This window comes from Colias eurytheme, chromosome 17 (assembly GCF_061535395.1).
Source record: "Colias eurytheme isolate Ceu_HAF_F1 chromosome 17, ilColEury1 Martin Lab GWU primary, whole genome shotgun sequence".
Lineage (NCBI taxonomy): Eukaryota > Metazoa > Arthropoda > Insecta > Lepidoptera > Pieridae > Colias > Colias eurytheme.
In genome coordinates, this window is record NC_142996.1 from 8787334 (window position 1) to 8808976 (window position 21643).

At 31.4% G+C, this 21643-nt stretch overlaps 1 protein-coding gene across 6 annotated transcripts in view; it reads left to right on the forward strand.

The window, feature by feature from the left end:
* Positions 1–21643, forward strand: part of f (espin protein forked) — an 82151-nt gene that overhangs the window by 29091 nt on the left and 31417 nt on the right. For 3 of the 6 annotated variants that reach the window (XM_090111785.1, XM_090111786.1, XM_090111787.1), the window contains exons 1-2: positions 5132–6027; positions 10251–10403. In XM_090111785.1, coding sequence (XP_089967911.1) covers positions 5144–6027; positions 10251–10403 — 1037 coding nt within the window. In that variant the 5' untranslated portion in view covers positions 5132–5143. Of the gene's footprint in view, positions 1–5075; positions 6028–10250; positions 10404–21643 lie in introns of those variants that run through there. The other 3 variants (XM_090111790.1, XM_090111789.1, XM_090111788.1) reach the window with 2 other exon arrangements.

Genomic DNA, 21643 nt, shown 5'->3' on the forward strand with positions numbered 1-21643 from the left:
TCATCAAACACAACAACAGAAAAAGTAACAATCATATTCAAATCTAGTTAGAACCATAAGAGCGAAGCCGCGGGAAAAGCCAGTCTATCATCATAGAGATGGTAGTTATAGATGTAGGAAAGAAAACGCGAATGCTTTCCTATTTTAAGATTTTCATCAGTTCCTTGAGTGATCTTCATCAGGCCGTGCAAATTATACCTACGAGCTCTTCTATATGGCTTTGAAATTCTGGCTGTAAACATGTGTTTATTATTATTATTTTATATTATAATCACTACATAGTATAAAACAATGTCGCTGTCGCGGTCTGTCCTATGTAGTCTTAATTTTAAAACTCCGCAACGGACTTTGATGAGGTTTTTTCAATAGATAGAGTGGTTCAAGGAAGGTTTTAGTTTATTTATTGTTAAGTTTTCTACAAAGCAGGTGAAGCCTCAGGTCGAGCTAGTGTTATACATATAATTTGAAAAAAAAAAACAAACGAGTTTCTTGTCGGGTTCTCTTCGATACTGCTTGCCGAACTGGTGGTACCTGATTTTGTTATATAATATGACGATTCAGAAGCTCTTCTTAAAATGTAGTAGACTGAAAAAATGTTTGATATGTGAAATACAATCATATTTAAATAATTCGCTGTTATTATGACCCTTGTTTTAACTAACGTTCCTAAGTTCATAAGGAATTAGGAATACATGCTACGTGATTATTTTTTTCCCTCCTAGCTTGTCATAAATCCCTTATTTATGCGACATTACATAATACCACATTAGAGTCCTATAAAACAATTATAAATAAACGTTTTATAGATTCGTCATTCGAATATCACAATTAACGAGTTCTCATTGTATTCTTGATCATTTCTCTCAATTGTATTATAAATGTTATTTATAACTTGATGTTTTTTCTCAAATTGCATTCATTGACTTGAATGGTTTGACTTGTGATGGACAGTTGAATTAAATGAAAGCCTACAACTAAATGAGTTGAAATAGCAATAAATAATGGGAGTATTTTTTAAAGAAAACAATAGAGTTTCTAAGTAAATAATATAATATGATGGTTGTATTACAGTACTTTGCTTATATTTATTATTTATTTATTTTACTCTTTAATGCAACTAAACATTCTTAGATAGGTACTAAAATATACAAAAATGAAAGCAAGAAGCAATTTAGTGCATTTGGCGGCCTTATCACTTAGTAGTGATCTCTTCCAGGTAACCAGGGCAGAAGGTAATCAGCTCAAATAAAATTTTAAATTAATTATAATTATTTTAAATTACTCATAATTAATTTTCTATTAAACTTTCCTTAGTTTTATTAAATTCATAACCAGCTATGTATATATATATCTACTATTGGTATCATAATATTGACTCATCTGTTAATATACAAAACTAAAAGTAGAAACTATATGTTACGTAATTCTGTAATTAAAAGTTAATAACTGTATATTCTATTGCTTCGGTTTTCTTTAAGATTAAAAACGTGTTAGCATAGTATCTTGTATGAAAGTAAGATTGTTTCGGTTATTACGTAATTAAGATAAACATACATAACCATCTCTAGCGTATTTCACTTTTGTGTTTGCGTTGAGATAACTGAGGAAAACTGGATGATGTACATATGTAGATATTATATTTTAACGGGTTTTAAATGCGTTTTTTACTATGTCTGATGTAGAGAAGTTAAGGAATGAATAATGTTTAAAAATTGATTAGTTGAACATGACAATAAAATAGCAAGATAATTGTGAAGGATGATTAATTCGTTTTTCCACGCAACATATTAACTTTAATATTAATTTTAACAAACAATTACATACTCTTAGAATTCATTTAATGTTGTTAATATCATGTGAGTGAATATTTTTTGTAGTTGTAATCGTAATTGGCGCTTTTAACCAGTGACAACCACTGTCATTAGTGCATTGCTTTGAATATGTCCAATTCGTAACAAGTATGAAACATCACATCACATATTATGTAGGAATGGGAGAAAGAGTGAGGCCGGTGGCCGCGCAGTCGCTCATCACGCGTAATTCGACATGGTCAACTGTACATAATTACGGGCAGTACTGCACTCGGCGACCAACAAAGCGCGCGATCGCGCCATAAAGCTTGCCGCGTTTTTTGACAGTTTTGTTTTTTTTTTTCAATTTATGTCACCGGCCAAGGTGTTGTCAAAACAAGTTTGTACGAAAGTGAATTTACATTTTACCGTGAGAGTGAATGTGAAACTATGTTGCATAAGCGTATTAAAATTTTGGATCTTGATGGATTTTTATAGTGCTTGAATAATTTGACGCATCATTATATATTCCATAACGTTACCATTTGAATATTATATAATTTCACCTGCGGAGATAAAACCATATCTCTAATTTTATATTGTCTATGCCGAAATGCTTGTAGGAAACGTGTGCTCATTGTTCACAAATGTAGTCTATGGGAGAAAGAATAAATTGTCTATGGCTAAATAAGAGTAGAAAATTCCTATAAAAAGTTGTGAATCGTTGCGATATCGCATGCACGTACATAAATAATAACCGCCTTTCATTTCGTATAGAATTGACTGTTTTGGAGTTATTGTCTCTTTGCTGGGTTTGTTGACATGTATGCGTATACAAATTGTCATTAAAAAATCTTAATATATTGAATAAATATACACATTTTAAATTTTCGAGGATTAGGTGTTGAAAACACAAAGAAGTTTTCCGTATTACTGGATATAAAGTGAAAACTAGTTTATTTAAAAAGCATTTTTGACTCAACTAAAAGTAAAAAAAATTACTTACTCTTATTATTTTTAAAAATTTAAGTAATTAAAAATCAAAAAAATTGCACATAGGTAATCTGGACGGCAATCTAGTGCATTTCGGTAGGTACTTTCAAATCCTAGACATTTGAAAGATTTATCTTTGAGAAGTTTTTAGTTCGTTACTCTACATTCTTTATTTAATTTTTAGATACTATTTAAAATGATAATTTATAATGTAATTAAGATGTAATCTATAGTTTTACAAACGGCTGAATAATTACGGTGACATTCAAGCTTATATTCAAGTTAGCAATCAATGAAAGAAAAGGTTATAATTATAGAACCTCCTTGTTAATAATTAAGCAATTACTATTTGCATGTAACATGAGTTAGAAAGTAATGTATTCATCAATTGTTGATGTTAACAAACCCTAGAGAGAGCGATTTTTTGCGTAATAAACATTATTCAGATGATAACTTTTATGTTTCTATTTTTTATAGTTTTTTTTTATGAAATGTATTTTTTTTAGAAGCGCACTTATAGTTCTCTTTATACTATACTAATAGTAAGGATTTATAGAAGTTCTTTGATACATATTTGTATTTCTTGAAAAATAAAAATGGATTCCAATTTTTCGATCGTAAGGGTTTTTTGTGTTTTTTAGTTTTAGTATCGTTATTTATACATAAAAACTATCATTTATAGCTAGAACTATATACATATAAAGATAAACCAACCATAAAGGATTTTATTAGAGAAAGGAACATTGCGTGAACAATTAAATAGTTATTAGCTCGACTTCCGTCAAAAGTGTTTTAAATTATTACCGTAGTGTTACCGTATTACTATTACCACATAATATTATGCTAGTTTGCGAACGTGTGCGCAAATTATAGGCAATTATTGATTTTTGTGTTCTTTTGCGACGCTATTTTGACATCTGAACGGACAACGTCCGTCAAATAAAATTGTAGAATATTAAAATGTGTGGAAAATATTAAGATATTTATTTAAATAAATTTCATCATTGAAAACGAAAGGCACAACATTTCTATTTTATCGAAAAATTATGGATCTCGGAGCATTTATTATTAAACTAGCGTTCCGCCCCGGCTTCGCCCGTGGTACATTTTTCGCAATAAAAGGTAGCCTATGTTCTTTCTCAGGGTCTAAAGATTATCTGTGCCAAATTTCATCAAAATCCGTCCAGTAGTTTATGCGTGAAAACCATACATACATACATACATAATTACAAACCTTTCCTCTTTATAATATTAGTATAGATTATTTTCGTTATTTTTTACCTCGATATTTCAATTAAAATTGTTATAACGTTAATATTAATATAGCATAACCAAAGTCTACGATATTTTTGGAGTAGGTAGTTTATTTCAGGCGTATTCCCTTCAACCAACCTGTTCTGTAATTATATAACAATTAACAACCAATAAATATTGGAATTAGTAATCTATCAAAGGATTATTCAAACAATGCAATTCACTTTCATCTGATGAATGTTGTTACTTGTTTACGTACATACAAGAAAATGGTTAACAATTTTAATGACGTTCTTATCTCATCTATCACGCAAGTTGAAAATAAATATGTATCAAATGTATACAACACGAAGCGTTTTGATAATTTAGTATCTACTGTTTAGTATTTTTTGGAATATTAAGCGATACTTTACTAGCCACTAGCTTTTGCCCGCAACTTTGCCCGCGTGGTCAAAACAAATTTTCATGATACAAACTTTCATCTCCTATATCCTCTTGGGGCTGGAATTTATCAAAATTCTTTAATGGGCCCTCTTCATATTCGGTGGGGATATAAATATCATAATGGCTATCTGCTTAGCAAATTTCAGCCCGATCGGTCAAGCGGTTTCCGTTGTGCGTTATAAATCAGTCAGTCAGACCGTCAGACACCTTTTCGTTTTATACAGAAATATTTTCAAACAATCCAATGTAAATATTAGTGGTCTATTCAAGTATTGCCATTTATTGAATAGATGCGTTCTCATGCTACCTGGAGCTGGATGTAAAGCTTTTATGCATCATTTTCGGTGAATGGCTAAAATATTCAAAACACTTGTGAAATATAAGATTGTATCTACGAGAAATCATAAAATCTTATAAGTTAAAATTCAGCTCGTATTTTAAATATATTCACACCTGCAATAGGCGCTTTACGTAATATTGACGTAACAATGAGTACACGGAAATATTAAGTACACTAATTACATTAACCTCCTTTACATTTACGCAGAAAATTCATTAAAATTCGTGACAGTGTGCATACAGATTCAAAGCAGTGACAGTGATGTTCTGAATGAATGACAGTGACATTTATCTTTTTTAAATTCCCATAGAGCTATGGAAATATGGCCAAAGAGCGTTCAAAAGAAAGCAGCTGCAGTGCACTAGCGCGAATATTCAAGGACTTTTGCAGTTGTTCTGAAAATGCAGCATGGTCCCCTGATATGACATCAGATAGAAAAGGGCCATTTTTAAAGAGTGAATTAACAAATATGTCCGCAATGCGACGAAGGATAATGACGTTAGCGAAACGCAAGAATAGAAACACCACTGAACAACCAAAACCTAGCAATGAGAAACAAAAATCTGAAACGTTGACCTCCAATCTAATTAATACAACAGTTAGTTCCCAAAACAGTACGCTACGGAGAAACATTGATAACTTTTTGATATCACGGCGAATGATTGCGCTAGACGACGATTTATATGAAAAGCCGATACAAATAAAGAATTCTTCGTACGGAGAAAATTGGTCGCTTAGTAAATCATGGAAAAACAATAACGCTGACTTCTTCAACCGCTCCCCGGGCTTAGAAACGAGCCGTTTGCTCGAAAGGAGTACAACACTGGAGCGAATTGATGAAATACCGAAGCGAAAGAAGAGGGACCGTAAAATAAAAGAACAGTTACGTTACGATAGGAATATAAAGCGTCACATTCGGATACGGGTGATGCTGTCTTTGAGGATGCGTAGATATTTAAGAAGGAGGTACAGAAAGGCAATAGCGGCTCAGAACGTTCCAGTGACGCCTAGAAAGTTCCCACGTGGGGCGTCAGTGACCTCTAGCTTTGGGACAAGGTCGTATCGGAGTGTTATGACGGACAAGACTAATGATGGGACGGTTCTGTTCGATATACATGAAGCTAGAAACACCACAATGGAGCTCTGCCACAATTATGAGGAAGATCTCGACACGCTAGATATTGCTTTACGCGCCGGAAATTTTAGGTGGGTATTGGTAAAACTAAATGTAATTTTACAACATTGGTATAGAGTTAAAATTTGATTTTTTAAGTCAAAACAAACATGGACACAATATAGGTATATCGATACACAAGATAGAACTCGAATTCAGCTTCAATTTTATTAGTGCTCATGAATAATCATTTTTTAAACGAACAACAATTCAAAACTTTGTTTTAAGTGACACTATAATTACAGGAAGATAGGAGGTACCTATACAGAAAGAAACAAGGGCTCTATTAGAAGTTTCACTTTTATCATGTGTGCTCTCTTGCGCATTAATTTTTATTAACTTTGGTGTCTCATTTGTTTTATTTTAGGTTTAATTAATTCAAAATAGCTTGAAAAGCAGTTGACAAAAATTATGATAATTTCAAAGGGAAATTTAAATTAAACCATTAATAGAGTCATGAATAGTAAATCGATTGAAACTTTCTGATTTTATCATACATAATTTATTTAATAACAGGATGTAGGAATTCAGGCTTTTTTGATGAGGAATTTCAGAATTTTATTTTGAAGAGAAACATTTTATTCTGACCAAGATAAGAGTAATTGGACAATGTTAATTTTATTAAATACCGTACATTACGTTATAATTTTATATGAAGCTTTAACGGTATAACGTAAACAATGTAACGGTGAAATTAAAAGTTTATTAAAATCACATGAGGATTATATATTTTACGTACGTGTGTAAAGTTTGTGAGGATGTGTATGTATATGTTTGTTTCTCTTTCACGCAAATACTACTGAACTGATTACAATGAAATTTAGCACACATATAGAGGCTAACTTGGATTAACACATAGGATAGTTTTTATCCCGGAAATCCCACGGGAACGGGAACTATGCGGGTTTTCCTTTACAAACGCGGGCGAAGCCGCGGAAGTATTCTGTGGAGTGAGACGAGGGGGGCCTAGTGACCTAAAATGGAGATTATTCAGTTACATAGAACTTTAGTCACTACTCTCAGATATACTTTTAAAATTGAAATAGTGTACTTATTTACTTAGATTTTTATCCGAAGTAGTCTGAAAATAATCAATTTTATTTATGTTTCTTAAGCTCTACATTTAAGAGCTTTGTAATTTTCACGAATTCCCATAATTTCTGCACAATACGTCGAACGAATTTGATACTTGACACGTAGTTTGTACTGTCAATGATCAGTTTTAAGGTCACGCATTGTAAATAGCGTGGAAATGTAGCAGCGTGCGCTTCCGGCTGCGTGATTGGCCACCGTGACGCGGGTCGCGATTTATCGTATGGGATTTACGTTTTTGATACTTGAAAGTTCACGTATGACTAATGCACTAGTACTGGGTCGTAGAATTATACTGTGTTTGGATACTTGCATTTAGAAATGCCTGGTTAGAAAATGTTGTCTTTTTTAGTTACTCTACAAAATTTTACAATTTATTAATTGATGCAGTATATTTAGTATTTACTTTAGACTAGAGCACTCCGGCTCATAAGAAAAGTTATGTAAATACTCTAGATTGCATAAAATCTATTTCTATGCAAAATTTTACATAGATCCGATTGCACATTTTTACATAAAAGAGAAACAATCCATCCAACCATATTCAGAAACTTTCACATTCATTATAGTGAATCTTTTTAATAGATTCTAAAAAGTGAATTAACCTTCAAAATTTAAAAGCTTCGAAGCTTTACGTATTTATATTAAAGAGATGACCTCTTTAACATGATTATAACACGTCAAGTAATGTTTTGTAATATAATGGATATGTAATTATGTTCGATTAATACTAGATCATGTTACTAAACTGTTGTTCATCTATAATCTAGTTTCATCTGGTATGTTGTAACTTAATATTAATATAATGACGATATTTGCTGTTGTATTCATATTAATATTGTAAATGCGAAGGTCAGTTTCACTATATTATATTATATTTGTCTATTTCTTCAGCAGAATAGACTGTGTTAAGAAACAAAACACGAAAGGATAATACAGATTGCAAATTGCGAAATTAAAATACATCTATTTTTTATTGATTGGGCTATAATTTTACAACTATCAAATTGACATGGTGCTGCCTGCATTTGCATTCAGGTTTTTATAACGAAAGAAATACAGATAATATATTGTCGGTATCCTTTGCTAGCATTTTGTGAAAGTATGTTAAAGTCTCAAAAGTGAAAAAATGCAGTTATAGACGATGTTACATGGATAATTATTTTTTATAGCCTGTTAGAATGTTTGAAAGATACTCTATATTATTTTATTACCTTTTTTTGATAAAAAGGAAATTCTGCTTGGGAAGTTTAAACATATCAAGAAGACATGGACAAATTCTTACTCTGTCTCATTGCAATATGATGTTAGGTATATAAATATAAAATATAAAAAAAATTCTTATGATAAAATATAATCTACTAATTAACGATCTTTTCATAACAAATTCTTTCATTAAGCTGAAAGACTACTCTTACCATTAAGATGTCCATAGCAGGATACTCCGTAGCAGGAAAAAAACCGCGGGAAATAGCTAGTCGAATATTTTCTGGTTCAGTTAAATGCGTGTCAGTAGTCTGCACAGTCCCGTATGTCAGACCGGTTCAGGATTTATGGGGTAATCGGGTAACGGACTGGAAAATGTCCATCATAAACATAATGTGCAGATTAATGTACTGCGTCTGACATGCAGAGAGCGTGTTTTGTTTTGGAAGTTTATGGCACTTTATGGTGTGCTTAAAATTGTTGTTAAAGCCGCTTTAGTCGTTCGAAAAAAATATGCTGATGAATATTTTTTTAATTTCATGGGGTGTACAAAATTAATATTGTATACGATTATAAATAGATTAACCTCTGATAAAAACATTTTTAAGTAAAAAAATTATATAATACTAGCGGTCCGCCCTGGCTTCGCCCGTGGTACATATTTAAGTTTTCTCTACATAAAAACCATCCTCGTACTTCAAGGAATATAATAAAAAAAGAATTATCGAAATCGGTTCAGCCGTTCTCGAGTTATGCGCTTACCAACACATTCGGCGATTCATTTTTATATACAGGGTGTCCCACTATTGGTATACTAAGCGCGAAGGGATTTGTAGTTTTGCATACACTGATCACGTAAAAAATACTTAAACAACAAAATTACGTCAAAAATTTTTTGCTAATTTTTTCCTGAAAATCCATGTTTTCATCTCTAACTTCGCGCAGACGGCATATACCGCTTCTCTAATGTGAGCATTTTGTCTATGAAAACATAATCTTAAACGATAGATCACGTGCGGGTGGCAAAGTTGGGCGGGTTGCTTGTTATGGGTGTTCACATAGAGTTTTAAGAATTCATCTATTTGAAAAAAAAATGCGTCTGGAATTTTATAAGTATTTTTTACGTACTCAGCGTATGCAAAACTATAACCTCCTTTGAGCTTAGTATACCAACAGTGGGACACCCTGTATATAAGAATGTGTTAAGTATGACAGTAATTAATTCACCTTTTAGTTCTTGCTGTCTGTAATAAATGATTACTTTCAATTCATGTTACTCGTAGTAGCGACATCTATGGCTAAGTAGATGAACTAGCATGCAATATTACTTGTTGCCACCACTCTGCAAAAGATGGCGCTTACATAGAAAGACATAGAGCACTGAATATGTATTTGAATTTCACACGAATTTCACATTGATAAACATTCTTTCTTATGGAAATTATTTCCCTTCTTTATAAGAATCATTGAAGGTGTTATTGATTTATTATCGACGTTGCACAAATATATTTATTATACTAAAATGCAGTTTACTACAATATTATTAAGCTCTCCTTCTCGCTGCTCTACAATTTACATTAATTTTAAAATGTTTTTTTTGTATAAATTTTAAGATTTTATTAGATAGTATCGAAAACAATATTGTTTTTTTTACACCTTTAATATTAATAATAGACAAAACTACGATCGTCCTTTACAATTAATAAGCTATATCTTAAAACGCTAGCAGTAAGCTTTTAACGGTTTAGTAATTAAACGCGGTATTTATCTTTTACATAATAATTAATAAAAACATGTTTATAATCGACTCGACTCGACGAGAGTTTTAAAACATGCAATAAATTTTCATGCAATTTATGTGTGGTTATATAAAAATTAAAAATATATCTAAATAAAATTCATGTTACTTATATGTAGTTAAATTAAAAGATAATATCTAAAGAAATATATCTCCCAGGAGCGGAAGGCTAGCTGTCGAGGGCTGGTGGTGCGGCCGCGCGATGCCGGGCGGAGGCCGGGCGAACAACGGAGCCCTGGCGCTCCACTACGCGGCCGCGAGGGGCTGCTTGGACTGTGTGCGGCTTCTGGCTAACACTACGCCTGATGTGTCGTGAGTATTTCAGTTATTTTTTAATATTAATTACAATTATTTTGTTTAACAGTTACAATATTAGTACTTATCTCCAGATAACTTGCAGATTACCATTTTTTTAAGATCATGATGATGATTTAGAATCGTGATATTCACTAATTTTGTAGTTATTATTTTGTATTCCTGCTTAGGTTTACATAGATATAAGTTTGAAAAGAGACTATTTTTAAAGGAAGTTAGTGTGTGTGCCCACGAGAGTGGGCATCGAACTAACTTTATTGAATATTAGATAGGTATATTTTTTTTCTAAGTAAATACAAATATGAAGTAGGTATACATTACTCATTAGGCAGTTCATTACTCTTGCTTCGCTTCGCTTTACTATATTTTACAACATAACATACTTACTTTTAGTACTTTGTAGACTTTAAAGTATTTGCCTTAACACATATTTTACTCAATCAAAACCAATCCAGATCATCCGACCAGCATAAAACAAGAAGCATTACAATAACAAATTGCAATATCTAGGCACAATGGCTAATCGCAATATTGCTGTAAATCGTTGTTTTTGTTTGTTCATCGATAACAGTCCAGTCACGATAACTAACGGCTAACTGTATGGTGATGTATGATGCATGTAATATAAGGTAACAGGTATAGTGTGGAGAATTTACTAGTCAAGTGTGACAAAGTTATAGGTGAAAAACAAAAGGGGTAATGGTGATACAAGATGGCCTTCAAAATGCCTGAAATAGGCGGCTATTCGTGATTTGATCAGCGTGAGCTTTTCATCAATAAACTTGAAAACTGTTGAAGTTTCATTCACGTATTAAGTAGTATTCGGTGTTTAGTTTTATAGCAATAAATGGGAATAAAAAAATAGAAAACTATTCGTATGTAGTATCTTAGAGACTAACTAGACTATATAATAGGATCTACATTTTACAGGCCATTTTTTGAGAGAATATTTTTTGGGCAAAATTTCGAGTTTATATTTACACACAGTCAGTTATTTAAAACTAAGTGTTTTTCTTTTTCTAAGGTTTCTCCGGTGCCTAACTCACATGCATGCCCACTGATAGAGTCGTTGAAAATTCACACATTTGAAATTTATGTAAATAAATGACCATTTCTAATTTGAAGTTAATTTTGAAATTTGCTTTCATCTGTTTTACATTACACAATTTAGGTAAAAAGCCATTCTTCTTCTGATTTCTTATTTTAATAATTTCTTAGGTAAATAACCAACATTAAAAAAAATATTTTATTCTTATCTTTTTAGCTAATATCCATAAGAAAGGTATTCAAAAATATTCGTTACTACTTCATTTTACATCGATATTATTTTATTTTATATTCTAAAACTAAAAAAAAAAACAATTTTTTACGTATATCGTTATTTCTTGTTCCATGTTCCATGTTTTACTAAGTCAAACAGGCCAAAAAACAAAAACAAATTCATTCGCATCGAAGTTTATTGAGATCTCAAATAATTGTGTGGTGAAAGCGTTGCCGTATTAATTGTGCTCATCTCACAATCTTCACACTGTGTAGGCAGGATCGTGATCTGCATCTGGGGACGCCATTTTGTTGTTTATGGATTTAGGAAGAGCATAGACAATTATCTTTTATAGAGGAAATCCATTAATAGATTCAACTATAGTTTTTTGAAAAAAATACTCGTGAAATTATTAAGTAGGAGCAGGGACTTTCAGACATAATTTATGAGCGTTGCCAATATGAAATTTCCTTACTTTCAGGTTTTTTAATACACTGTTACATTTTTGCAAATGTATTCAGAATAATATTACTAGTATTTCCATATAAAAATATGAATATTTGTTATAAAAAATCACAAACGGCCAGGTAACATTTTGTAACTCCTTGTTAAATTTCCATAACGTTACGTTCTTGTAAACAAATCGATGAATTATTTCAAATGCGGACTTATTTTAAGTAATTAAGATTACAGCGTTCACGGAACATTACCCAAGGAGAAAACAAAAACATTATTATGCAAAAATCGGACAAACTAGGTGATGTGGTTAAATTAAAGATGTGATTTTATTGTTGAGAGGAGCGGATAGAAAATGGTACTAGTACCTAGCTATGCGAATGTTATATGGCTGAGATTATATAAGAGAATGCAATTAATAACCTCTCAAACGAATTTCTATATCCATAATGAATGAATGAATTACTTTTTATATTCTGTAATTACTAACGAAAATAAATGTAGAGCAAACTTTTTAGCTACCGCGAGTAATCGCTGTATTAAGTGATTTTCTGTAAAATTATCGCTACCGCTTCCCGCTCCGCTCATCACAAAACCACATACCGTAATCAACTCATTTACTGGAACCCAGAAATGCACTAGTCAAGTGAGATGCTACTCTGCTTGCGCTCGCGTTGAGTGCACATGCGTGAGTGAACCGTGTACGAACTGAAAGTTTTCCTATTTTCTAATTGCCATATTTAATCTGTGGAGTTGGTGCTTTGTACTTTTTTTATTAATTTTTAATCTGTGGTATTTTGTGTTTGACGTTTGACAGCTTTATGTTTTTAATTTATCGAATCGTGTGCGGAAATATAGAAATTTCGCGGGAAATATTTTTGAAATAGTTTTTTAATCAGCTGTTTGTTATTACTTATATAGCTTAAAATATAAGCACTAAATAATTGTTATTGTGAATTTAATTAATAAAATATAGTTGGAAATAATTTAAACTAAACTTCTTGAATCCTAGCACACAACGTAAATATACTTATGAATACTTACTGGCATTTATTAGACTTCGATACCAAGTCAATTACAACAAATCAAATCTTAATCAAGTGTGCACATTAAAATATTGTAATTATTATCGCATTATTTAATAAGTAGGGATTGAAATAATAAGAATTTTTCATCTTATCACATTAACGTTTAAATTAATTATTATTACTTTTTGTGTCATGTTTAATGGAGAACATATTATGAATTATAAAAAATGTCATCTAACTTCGAAAAAGACGTTGAAAATTGATAAGGACTTATAACTAAGAAAAATGTGATATTAACAATGACCTATATAATTGTGACCAGAAACAATGTCAAGTGCAACAAACAATGATATCAAGAAGACAATACCAATTGTTATAATATATTGTTTGCTAACATCGGAACTTTTAAAAGACGAAACTTGTTTCAGGAACTGATTTAATACCGTAAGATGAGTACTCATAAGCTTCATATCGAAACGGTTGTGTGATAATCAATTATCTAAATTCTTAAATAGTTTAAACAAATAAAAGTTCATATTACGAGAAAACCTTCGAGAAAATCACTAGAGAAAATTTTAATATTGCTTTGCTCAGAAAAACGGTTTAACAAAGCCATCAAAAGGAAGGAAAGTACGTATAAATTAAATTAAGATTTACTTTCTAATTATTTCGCATGACGGACTAAGATTTCTTAACACTATAAGTGATAACAATTAAAAAATATTTCGACCATATTGCGATAAACGGAATGTCAGTTATTTGGCGCGTTAAAATGCGTTCGGATAGTTGCACTTGAATGAACAATGGTGTCTTTCTGTTTTATAATTGTCCGTATTTAAGCAAAAAGGAACCACCCAGCAAAAACGCACTTCTGAGATATCAAAGGATTTACAAAAACATTTGCAGCTCTGTTAGATGAAGTAAAATTAAAATTTATTTTATTTAAATTCATTGATAAATTACTTATTTAAGTATGTGTATATAAATTTGCTCTGAATATTCTTAAACTTTCTAGATAATTAAGAAAATGTGCATGTGGTTCCTTTTAACATTTATCAATTAATAGGTTTTCTCTTATACAAAAAGGAACCACATCCCAGGGATTTAATGATATAAATGAAACTATGTATTTATAATATCGTAATTAAAGCTTTAATTAATAAAATATATAAAATAATACTTATATAGGACGTTTATTCGACGTTATCATCGAATTGGATTTCGAAATCCATCGTGTCTAGTCCATCTATGTGGTCTTCTATTGCATCATCACTAATGAGACCGTTATAAAAACTGTGCATCTTGTGGAATGAGATGTAATATGGACTGAATATCGCTAGAAGGTGAAAAAAGCTTCTCCAGAGGCAGCGACGTATAAGGTTCTTCGTTATCTTCTGTAATAAATAGAAAAAAGCTTTAAATCAAAATAATAAAGCCGCGTGGCTTTTATACGTAGGTAGGTATATGGCGACAGCAAAATATTATTAGTTCTTATAAAGCCGTGTCCCTACTAGACGACTAAGTATGTTGTATGTACATGCGCCATGTACAAAAAACTGGCTAAGTGCGAGTCGGACTCGCGCAACGAAGAGTTCCGTACCATTATCTATAAAAACGCCAAAAAAATCACGGCTTATTGTATGGGAGCTTCTTAAATATTTATTAAGCTATTGCATAGCTTCTATCGCGGGCCTTGAGCGCGGGGACCGAATCGAGAAATTTCGTTACGAAAAAACCTCACGCTCTCCACTCCGACGGGCTCGGAGGTGTGGCTTGAAGGCATGCTATGCAATAGCTTTACCGTGGCAGTCCCCGAGTACCACACGTCTTTTTTTTATTCTGTTTTTTAGTATCTGTTGTTACAGCGGCATCAGAAATACATCATATGAAATTTCGACTATCTAACTGTCACGGTTCATGAGACAGAGGGATAGACAGACGGACAGCGGAGTCTTAGTAATAGGGTCTCGTTTTACCCTTTGGGTACGGAACCCTAAAAATCATGCGCAACAGTGGCAACCCTAGCAAAAAATTAAATAAACTTGTTAAAATTTTGAATTTCGCAGGCTAGGGCCTTGTTCCGGTCAAAACAGTAGCCGCGCGAGTTTTAAAATCAAACAAATAATTATATGCGCTGAATGATGTGGCTGAATGTACTGTACTGAATCTGAATCTAAACGTATTTTACCAAAATAGTAGGTAGGTACCTAGATCATCGACAGTTATTTTTAAAACAGGGTTTAGACTTTAGTAGTTTCATCTCACAATGACAGATGAATCGTAACAAAATGATCTCTTAATTCGACTCGCCGCGCCTTCGTGAACAACGACATTGTCGTTAAAATACGTAAATCCACAGAGGATTCCTCTTGTACTTACTTAATGAACTATCTTCTTAAAATCACACCACAATCGGGAATGAATCAAAAGTGGATAAAGCGTACCTGCATCTCAGATTCAATAAGTACTTAAATGCATTAAATAAAACTACTTACCCGTTGTATCTTCATTATTATCTTCGGTGTTCGTCTCCAATGCTTTTCTTACCAATTGCTTGCTTATTTATTACTAAACATTTTCACATTTAATTTTAAAGGTAATTAACAAAAACAATAGAACTTACTTCGCGGAGGAAAAAAACACCGTCACGTATTCGAACTACTTCGCTGAATGTCACCTATATTGACAGATGTTCGACGTTTTACTTAAAAAATTGGAGTTTTGCACTTAAGTAATGAAATACGTTGTTTAAAGATGAGAAGCATTGTAACAAGTCAAGGCATTTGGTTCCATATAGCGATGATGGGTTTCACAATGTTTTACAATATTTATTTATGCATAATAGAACCGAATGCTTGTGGTTTTATTTTGCAATAAAAAATTACAATTAAATTATGTATTTATTTTACGCATAACCATACCACAGAAACCTGGTTCTATTTTGTGTATTAAAAATAATTGTTATTAATAGAAATATGTGTAATGTATAATGGTACCAAGTAAGTGTGGATCTGTTTTGTATAAAATGACATGATAGTAATATCGTTTATTTGTTTGAACAAAGCAGTCCCGTGGTGCTGTGGTTCGGTTTTGCTTAATATGGTATTATTCGTTGTTGCTGGTGGTTCCTTTCTGCTTTTAATATACCTTGTTTCCAACGTAAAAATCATGTGGTTCTTGTTTGTATAAGAATTTAGACCACTTTTGAATGAGTATTCTTCAATAAAAGTAAAAAACGAAATTTGTCGAGTGGTTCCATTTTGCATAAATACGGACAATTGTCAAATTATCCGTATCGATTCGTTATTTTTTGAGAAAAAACATTAACGATGTTACGTTATGTTAATTAAAATTGAACTTGTTTTTGTTTTGGAAATCGCAATAAAGCATAATTACAAAATGTTTATGTTTGGATATAGGTATGGAATTAGGTTACAAATGGTGTTCATTTCCAGGTTTTGTTTTTATATATAGGGAATAGAACTTTCATGTTATAAGTAAGACAAAATCGTAATAATATTATACGTGCTTGCTGGACAATGAACGCCAGCGCGTGATGAAATGTATCGCATCATTTCTTCGCAGTAATTCAGTGGAATTAGCGGCTTAGCTGTCAGTTGAGAAAAGAAAATTATCGTTTTTATTTAAAGAAATAGCTGTTAATTCATGATGCACTAAAATGAAACAGTTTTACATTTGTAATTAATATAGATATTGTTGCGTATATTTCTAAAATTATTGTTTCTTATTTGACGCGAGAAGAACATTTTGAATGAGGAATTTAAATCATATTATGCAGTAATTTTTTTTTTAATTTTGAGTAATCCTTATTATTAAAATAATAAACCGTGGTTATTAGTTGAAGTTTGAAGTGGTGTATATTACCTACCTATTTTTCGCAGTTAAATTTGAAGTCAATCTTATGCTTTTTATGAAAGTTTCAATGTATGACTTACGACAATAATTTAAATAACTGTAAAACAGTGCGAAATAGTGATATGGTTTAAGAAGAATTAAAAATGGCCACTTGTCCACGTCGAGAGCGCCCTCTACGCGCCTCGTCTGCGAGGTTGAAATATTCCAAGACGATTCCAGCTAGTACTGTGAGGTTTGTATCATATATTTCTAGTAACTAGAAAAAAATTATATTGTCCTTCATATAATATCAAATGAGTAACAGTCGCATTAGATAATTTTATTGCATCGCACAATATTACGAATATAATAAATAAATTGTGCAAATAATTCACAAACACTTCATTATTATTATTTAGAGCACCTCATCAATCAATTTTGGAATTATACAACGCAATCGCACCTTCATAAACTATCACTTACCCATAATAAGATTACGATAATTTGATCTACATTCTGTATAATATCAGAACCGGTCTTGGAAAAGCCACACTTACCTTAATATAAACCAGCGTTATCTCATTACCAATCATTTTCACATTATGCGTTTCTACATTAGCACGTCGCGATGACAGGTGACCGCATTCCCTAGATACCGCCATCTGTTAGTGGAAACTTGTAATTAAAAATTGCTTACAGCATTTGACGCGCTGCCGACTGTGGAGATAAGCCCTTTAGCTTAACTTTCGACATAATAACGCGGTTTTAAGATTATGTGATACTGTTTTTTTAAATCGTACAATGGAGTGTTCTTTGAACATCATAATTAATTTCGAATATTATTTAGCTCCAAATTTAAAAATTTATATTCGGCTTTCTTATGTATTTATGTAGCATTATTAAGCGTAAACAAATCGAAGTTTAATATTCGGTAAACGTTATTTAATTTGTATAACGTGTTTCATTCAAGAAACGAATCTTCAATGGCGGCCAAAGCTGACACTGACATATGGTAGGGTCAGCAAAAAATAATTAAAAAATAACGTTAATGGATAATTATTTTATTGATTATTTCAATTTGTTTGTTGACAAACTGTTTTGTTATGGTATTTGTGTATTTATATGAATTATGATATTTACGTATAAATATAACAAAATCCCCATAATAGGTACTTGTAATGAGCCCATAAAACTGAACAACTTTTCCCTAAGAACATATTATATCAAATTCCACTAAAACATTATTTAATATCGCAAATACATAATTGTCATTGTAAATTTATGATAAAAACTATTATAGGGAAAATCAAATACATTTTAGTGATTTTACTTTTCCCAATTTTTTTTGCATGCCGTACAGCCGTGTGTAAGCGAGAGGGAATGATAAGCGCCGCCATTTAAGATACGTTTCTTTAATGAAATGCGTTATAGTAACAATTTTGCTTCAAAATGTCTATATTGATAACATTCAGACCCCTTATATCTGCGCCTAATGTATGTTCGGTATCCCGGAGCTAATGTATCTCTGAACTCTTTGACATAATTAAATACATTTTAAATATGAATATCTATAACATTTTCATACATCTACCGCTATAACTTGTAAAAACCACGTTGAAACGGTGTTTGATTCACGCGTTCCGATCTGAAAGGCATGGAGCCGTTTTATGATTAATTTATAACATGTTTCCTACTTAAATAATTCTTCCTACTTTTTTGGTGATATTGAAAACACGACACATTACTGTGTTCATTTTGAAATATGTATATCCCATTTTTTGTGTTATTAAATTAATTTTATTGCTTTTAACGGAGATTACTGATACTATTTTTATATTGTAGTTTGTCTATTAGGTTCTAAGTAGAATTAATTATAAGTAACTGAACCTACGGGCTGAAACTAATAAATAAAATCAATAAAAGTATATAAATAACTTAGCTGCGCTCCACGTTTTCAGTCGCGTGGCTGCGCTCCTTGCTCTTAGCGTGTATAGCCTATAGCCTTCCTCGATGAATGGGCTTTCTAACACCGAAAGAATTTCTCAAATCGGACCAGTACTTCCTGAGATTAGCGCGTTCAAACAAACAAACAAAGTCTTCAGCTTTATAATATTATAGTACCTATAGGTAGATAATCACAACTCACGAAGTGTATTAAGTTTCTGCACATAAAGTTTATAACTTATTACTTTATATCTAAGGGAAATGTTATATAAGAGCCATTTACTAAGTGTAGAGCAATACGGAAAACGGTAAAGATAGAAAGAAATCTCATGAAATTATGTATTGAATTACGTACCAATGTTATATTCTAAATTGGCACTTACTTTACTTTTATTTACTTTATAGTATGTATTTGATTAGTGCTAATATCATTATCTGTAGGCATAATTTAAAAGGTTTTCTTTTGCAGTTGTAAGAAATTTAGAGACCTTGTATATTCTTTAAAACAAACGAAATAATGTTATATCATTTTGGTAGGATTTCCTTTGAATAGAGTAACTCAGGAAGACGAAAGAGAACAAGGTATAGGTAATATAATATCATATCAAAGCAAATTCGAAAATAGGTGACAAATAAAATTGGGAATGTAATCGCCTTTTTATTATGTAAAACTATGAGCCATAATATTTAAATTAATTCAGGAAATGACAATTTTCTTTGAAAGAACGTAAATAGTTCAAGAGCATTTTTTTAACGCACGATGCGATGGAACAATGAACTCAATTTGTATAGCGCCATCTGTTGTCAAGTAGAAATGGTGGGAAAACGATTATAGCAAAAATTTATGGCCAGACAGTGTTTTGTGTAGATTTTCACTTGTAGATAGAATAAGCTATGCATGTTTTAATTATTGCATTATAATGTTTAATATTATTGTTATTAATAAGTTTGTTTATTATGAACCTATTTTTATTACTGTTCTTTTAAAAGCACTATTAAGCTATGTATGTATCTACTTTATTTTTTAAGGCAATCGCCGAATACCTTTAAATACATTTATCATTTATTTTGGAGACATTGTAATTCAATAATCGATTTGTATTGATTTATCTGAACACGGTGGATAGTTTTCCAATAATATTTATTATTTTGCTCTAGTTTAAGCGTTTCAGAATCTACGTAGGTATTATTTGAAGAAATATTAGCAGCTCGTCTTGTTTAAAAAAAAAGATGTAGGTGACCTTTCGCTGGTGAAATAATTATTCAAAGTCGATCAGTTTCAGAGCTTATTTGTTAAAAAATAGTCCTCTTTATAAGTATAGTATTAACCGTTAATATATTTATGTTTAAAATTATATATTAATCCGTAATGAGAGGATATCCGAAAATCTCTTGGCTAATTCCAATGATTAAATGATAATGGTTCTTAATAGTTACTTAATACTTAACGATTATTAGTTTACATTTAGTTACCTACATATTTATAGATTACCTCTCAGTATTATTGCTAAAATGTTAAAAAAAATCAGATAGATTAGGAACTAAACTTTCAGTAAGAATTTTCTATGTTACAAAATAAATGGTAATAACGTAGTATATTATTATTAGTCTGTGGTAATAACTAGATATTTATAGAAATTATAAATTTTAAATACATGTTAAATATTTTTAATATGTTTTTTTAGATATTTTTTCTTACATAATAATTCATATTCATATACATACCACAAATCTCGTTCGAATAAAAGTGAAGTAAGCGCGTATTTGTTACGATTCAAGTGGTCGTTTGACGGCGAAAGTGGTCGAAACAGCCGTGTCATGAAGCGATATAGCGGAGAAACGTAACAGCTTAAATCATAAGATACTGCGTTTTAGAATTTTCTAGAATAAATGGAAAATGTTTTTATTGTCATTGAATAAATGCTTTATTAAATAAATATACTCACAAGTATAACAATAGGCGATGTTCAGAACCATCACTTCCAGGTAACCAACATCATAGTTTACAGCTGATTATAATATTTCGCAATACGAGAAAGGGCAATATAAATATATATATTGTGAGATTAAATAGTTTACTTATTTCCTGTATTTATTATGAGGTAATTAAAATATATAATTTTGATATTAATATATTTTGAAATCGCTCTTCACTTGTACCACACAAACACAAATCGCGATGCAATTAACGCTAGACGAAATGAAGGATTCTAATTCGCAGATATGAAAAACATTTCTTGAAATAGAGTCTCACATAAAAGTTGTCTTTAAAAGTCTTTTATTGCGAATAAAAGTGAAACGTCTCGTACATAATTATACAATTAGATGTCGATAGCTCTTTTATACCACTCTGTTTTTAAACATAATGTTTTGTTTTCTTAAATGTTGCATCAAACTTTAAAAGTCCTCTTTATTTTTTTTTAAGACGCTTTTATTACCATCACCTACAGGTGATCGGATAGTCGGATCGGTCGGATCGGTGAGTCGGATACATACAAACATACATGTTTGTATGTATCCGACTCCTTTCGACTCGATTTGGTTCTATTAAACGATACTGCATGAATTATATCGGCATGAATGATATCCAGGTGTGTTAAACTAATAAAAGGACTAGGCTCTTCAACTCTCCTCAGGTAACAAGAACGAAAAAAAAATAAAAGGCTAGGCTCCTAATTAAACGGCTGATTAAA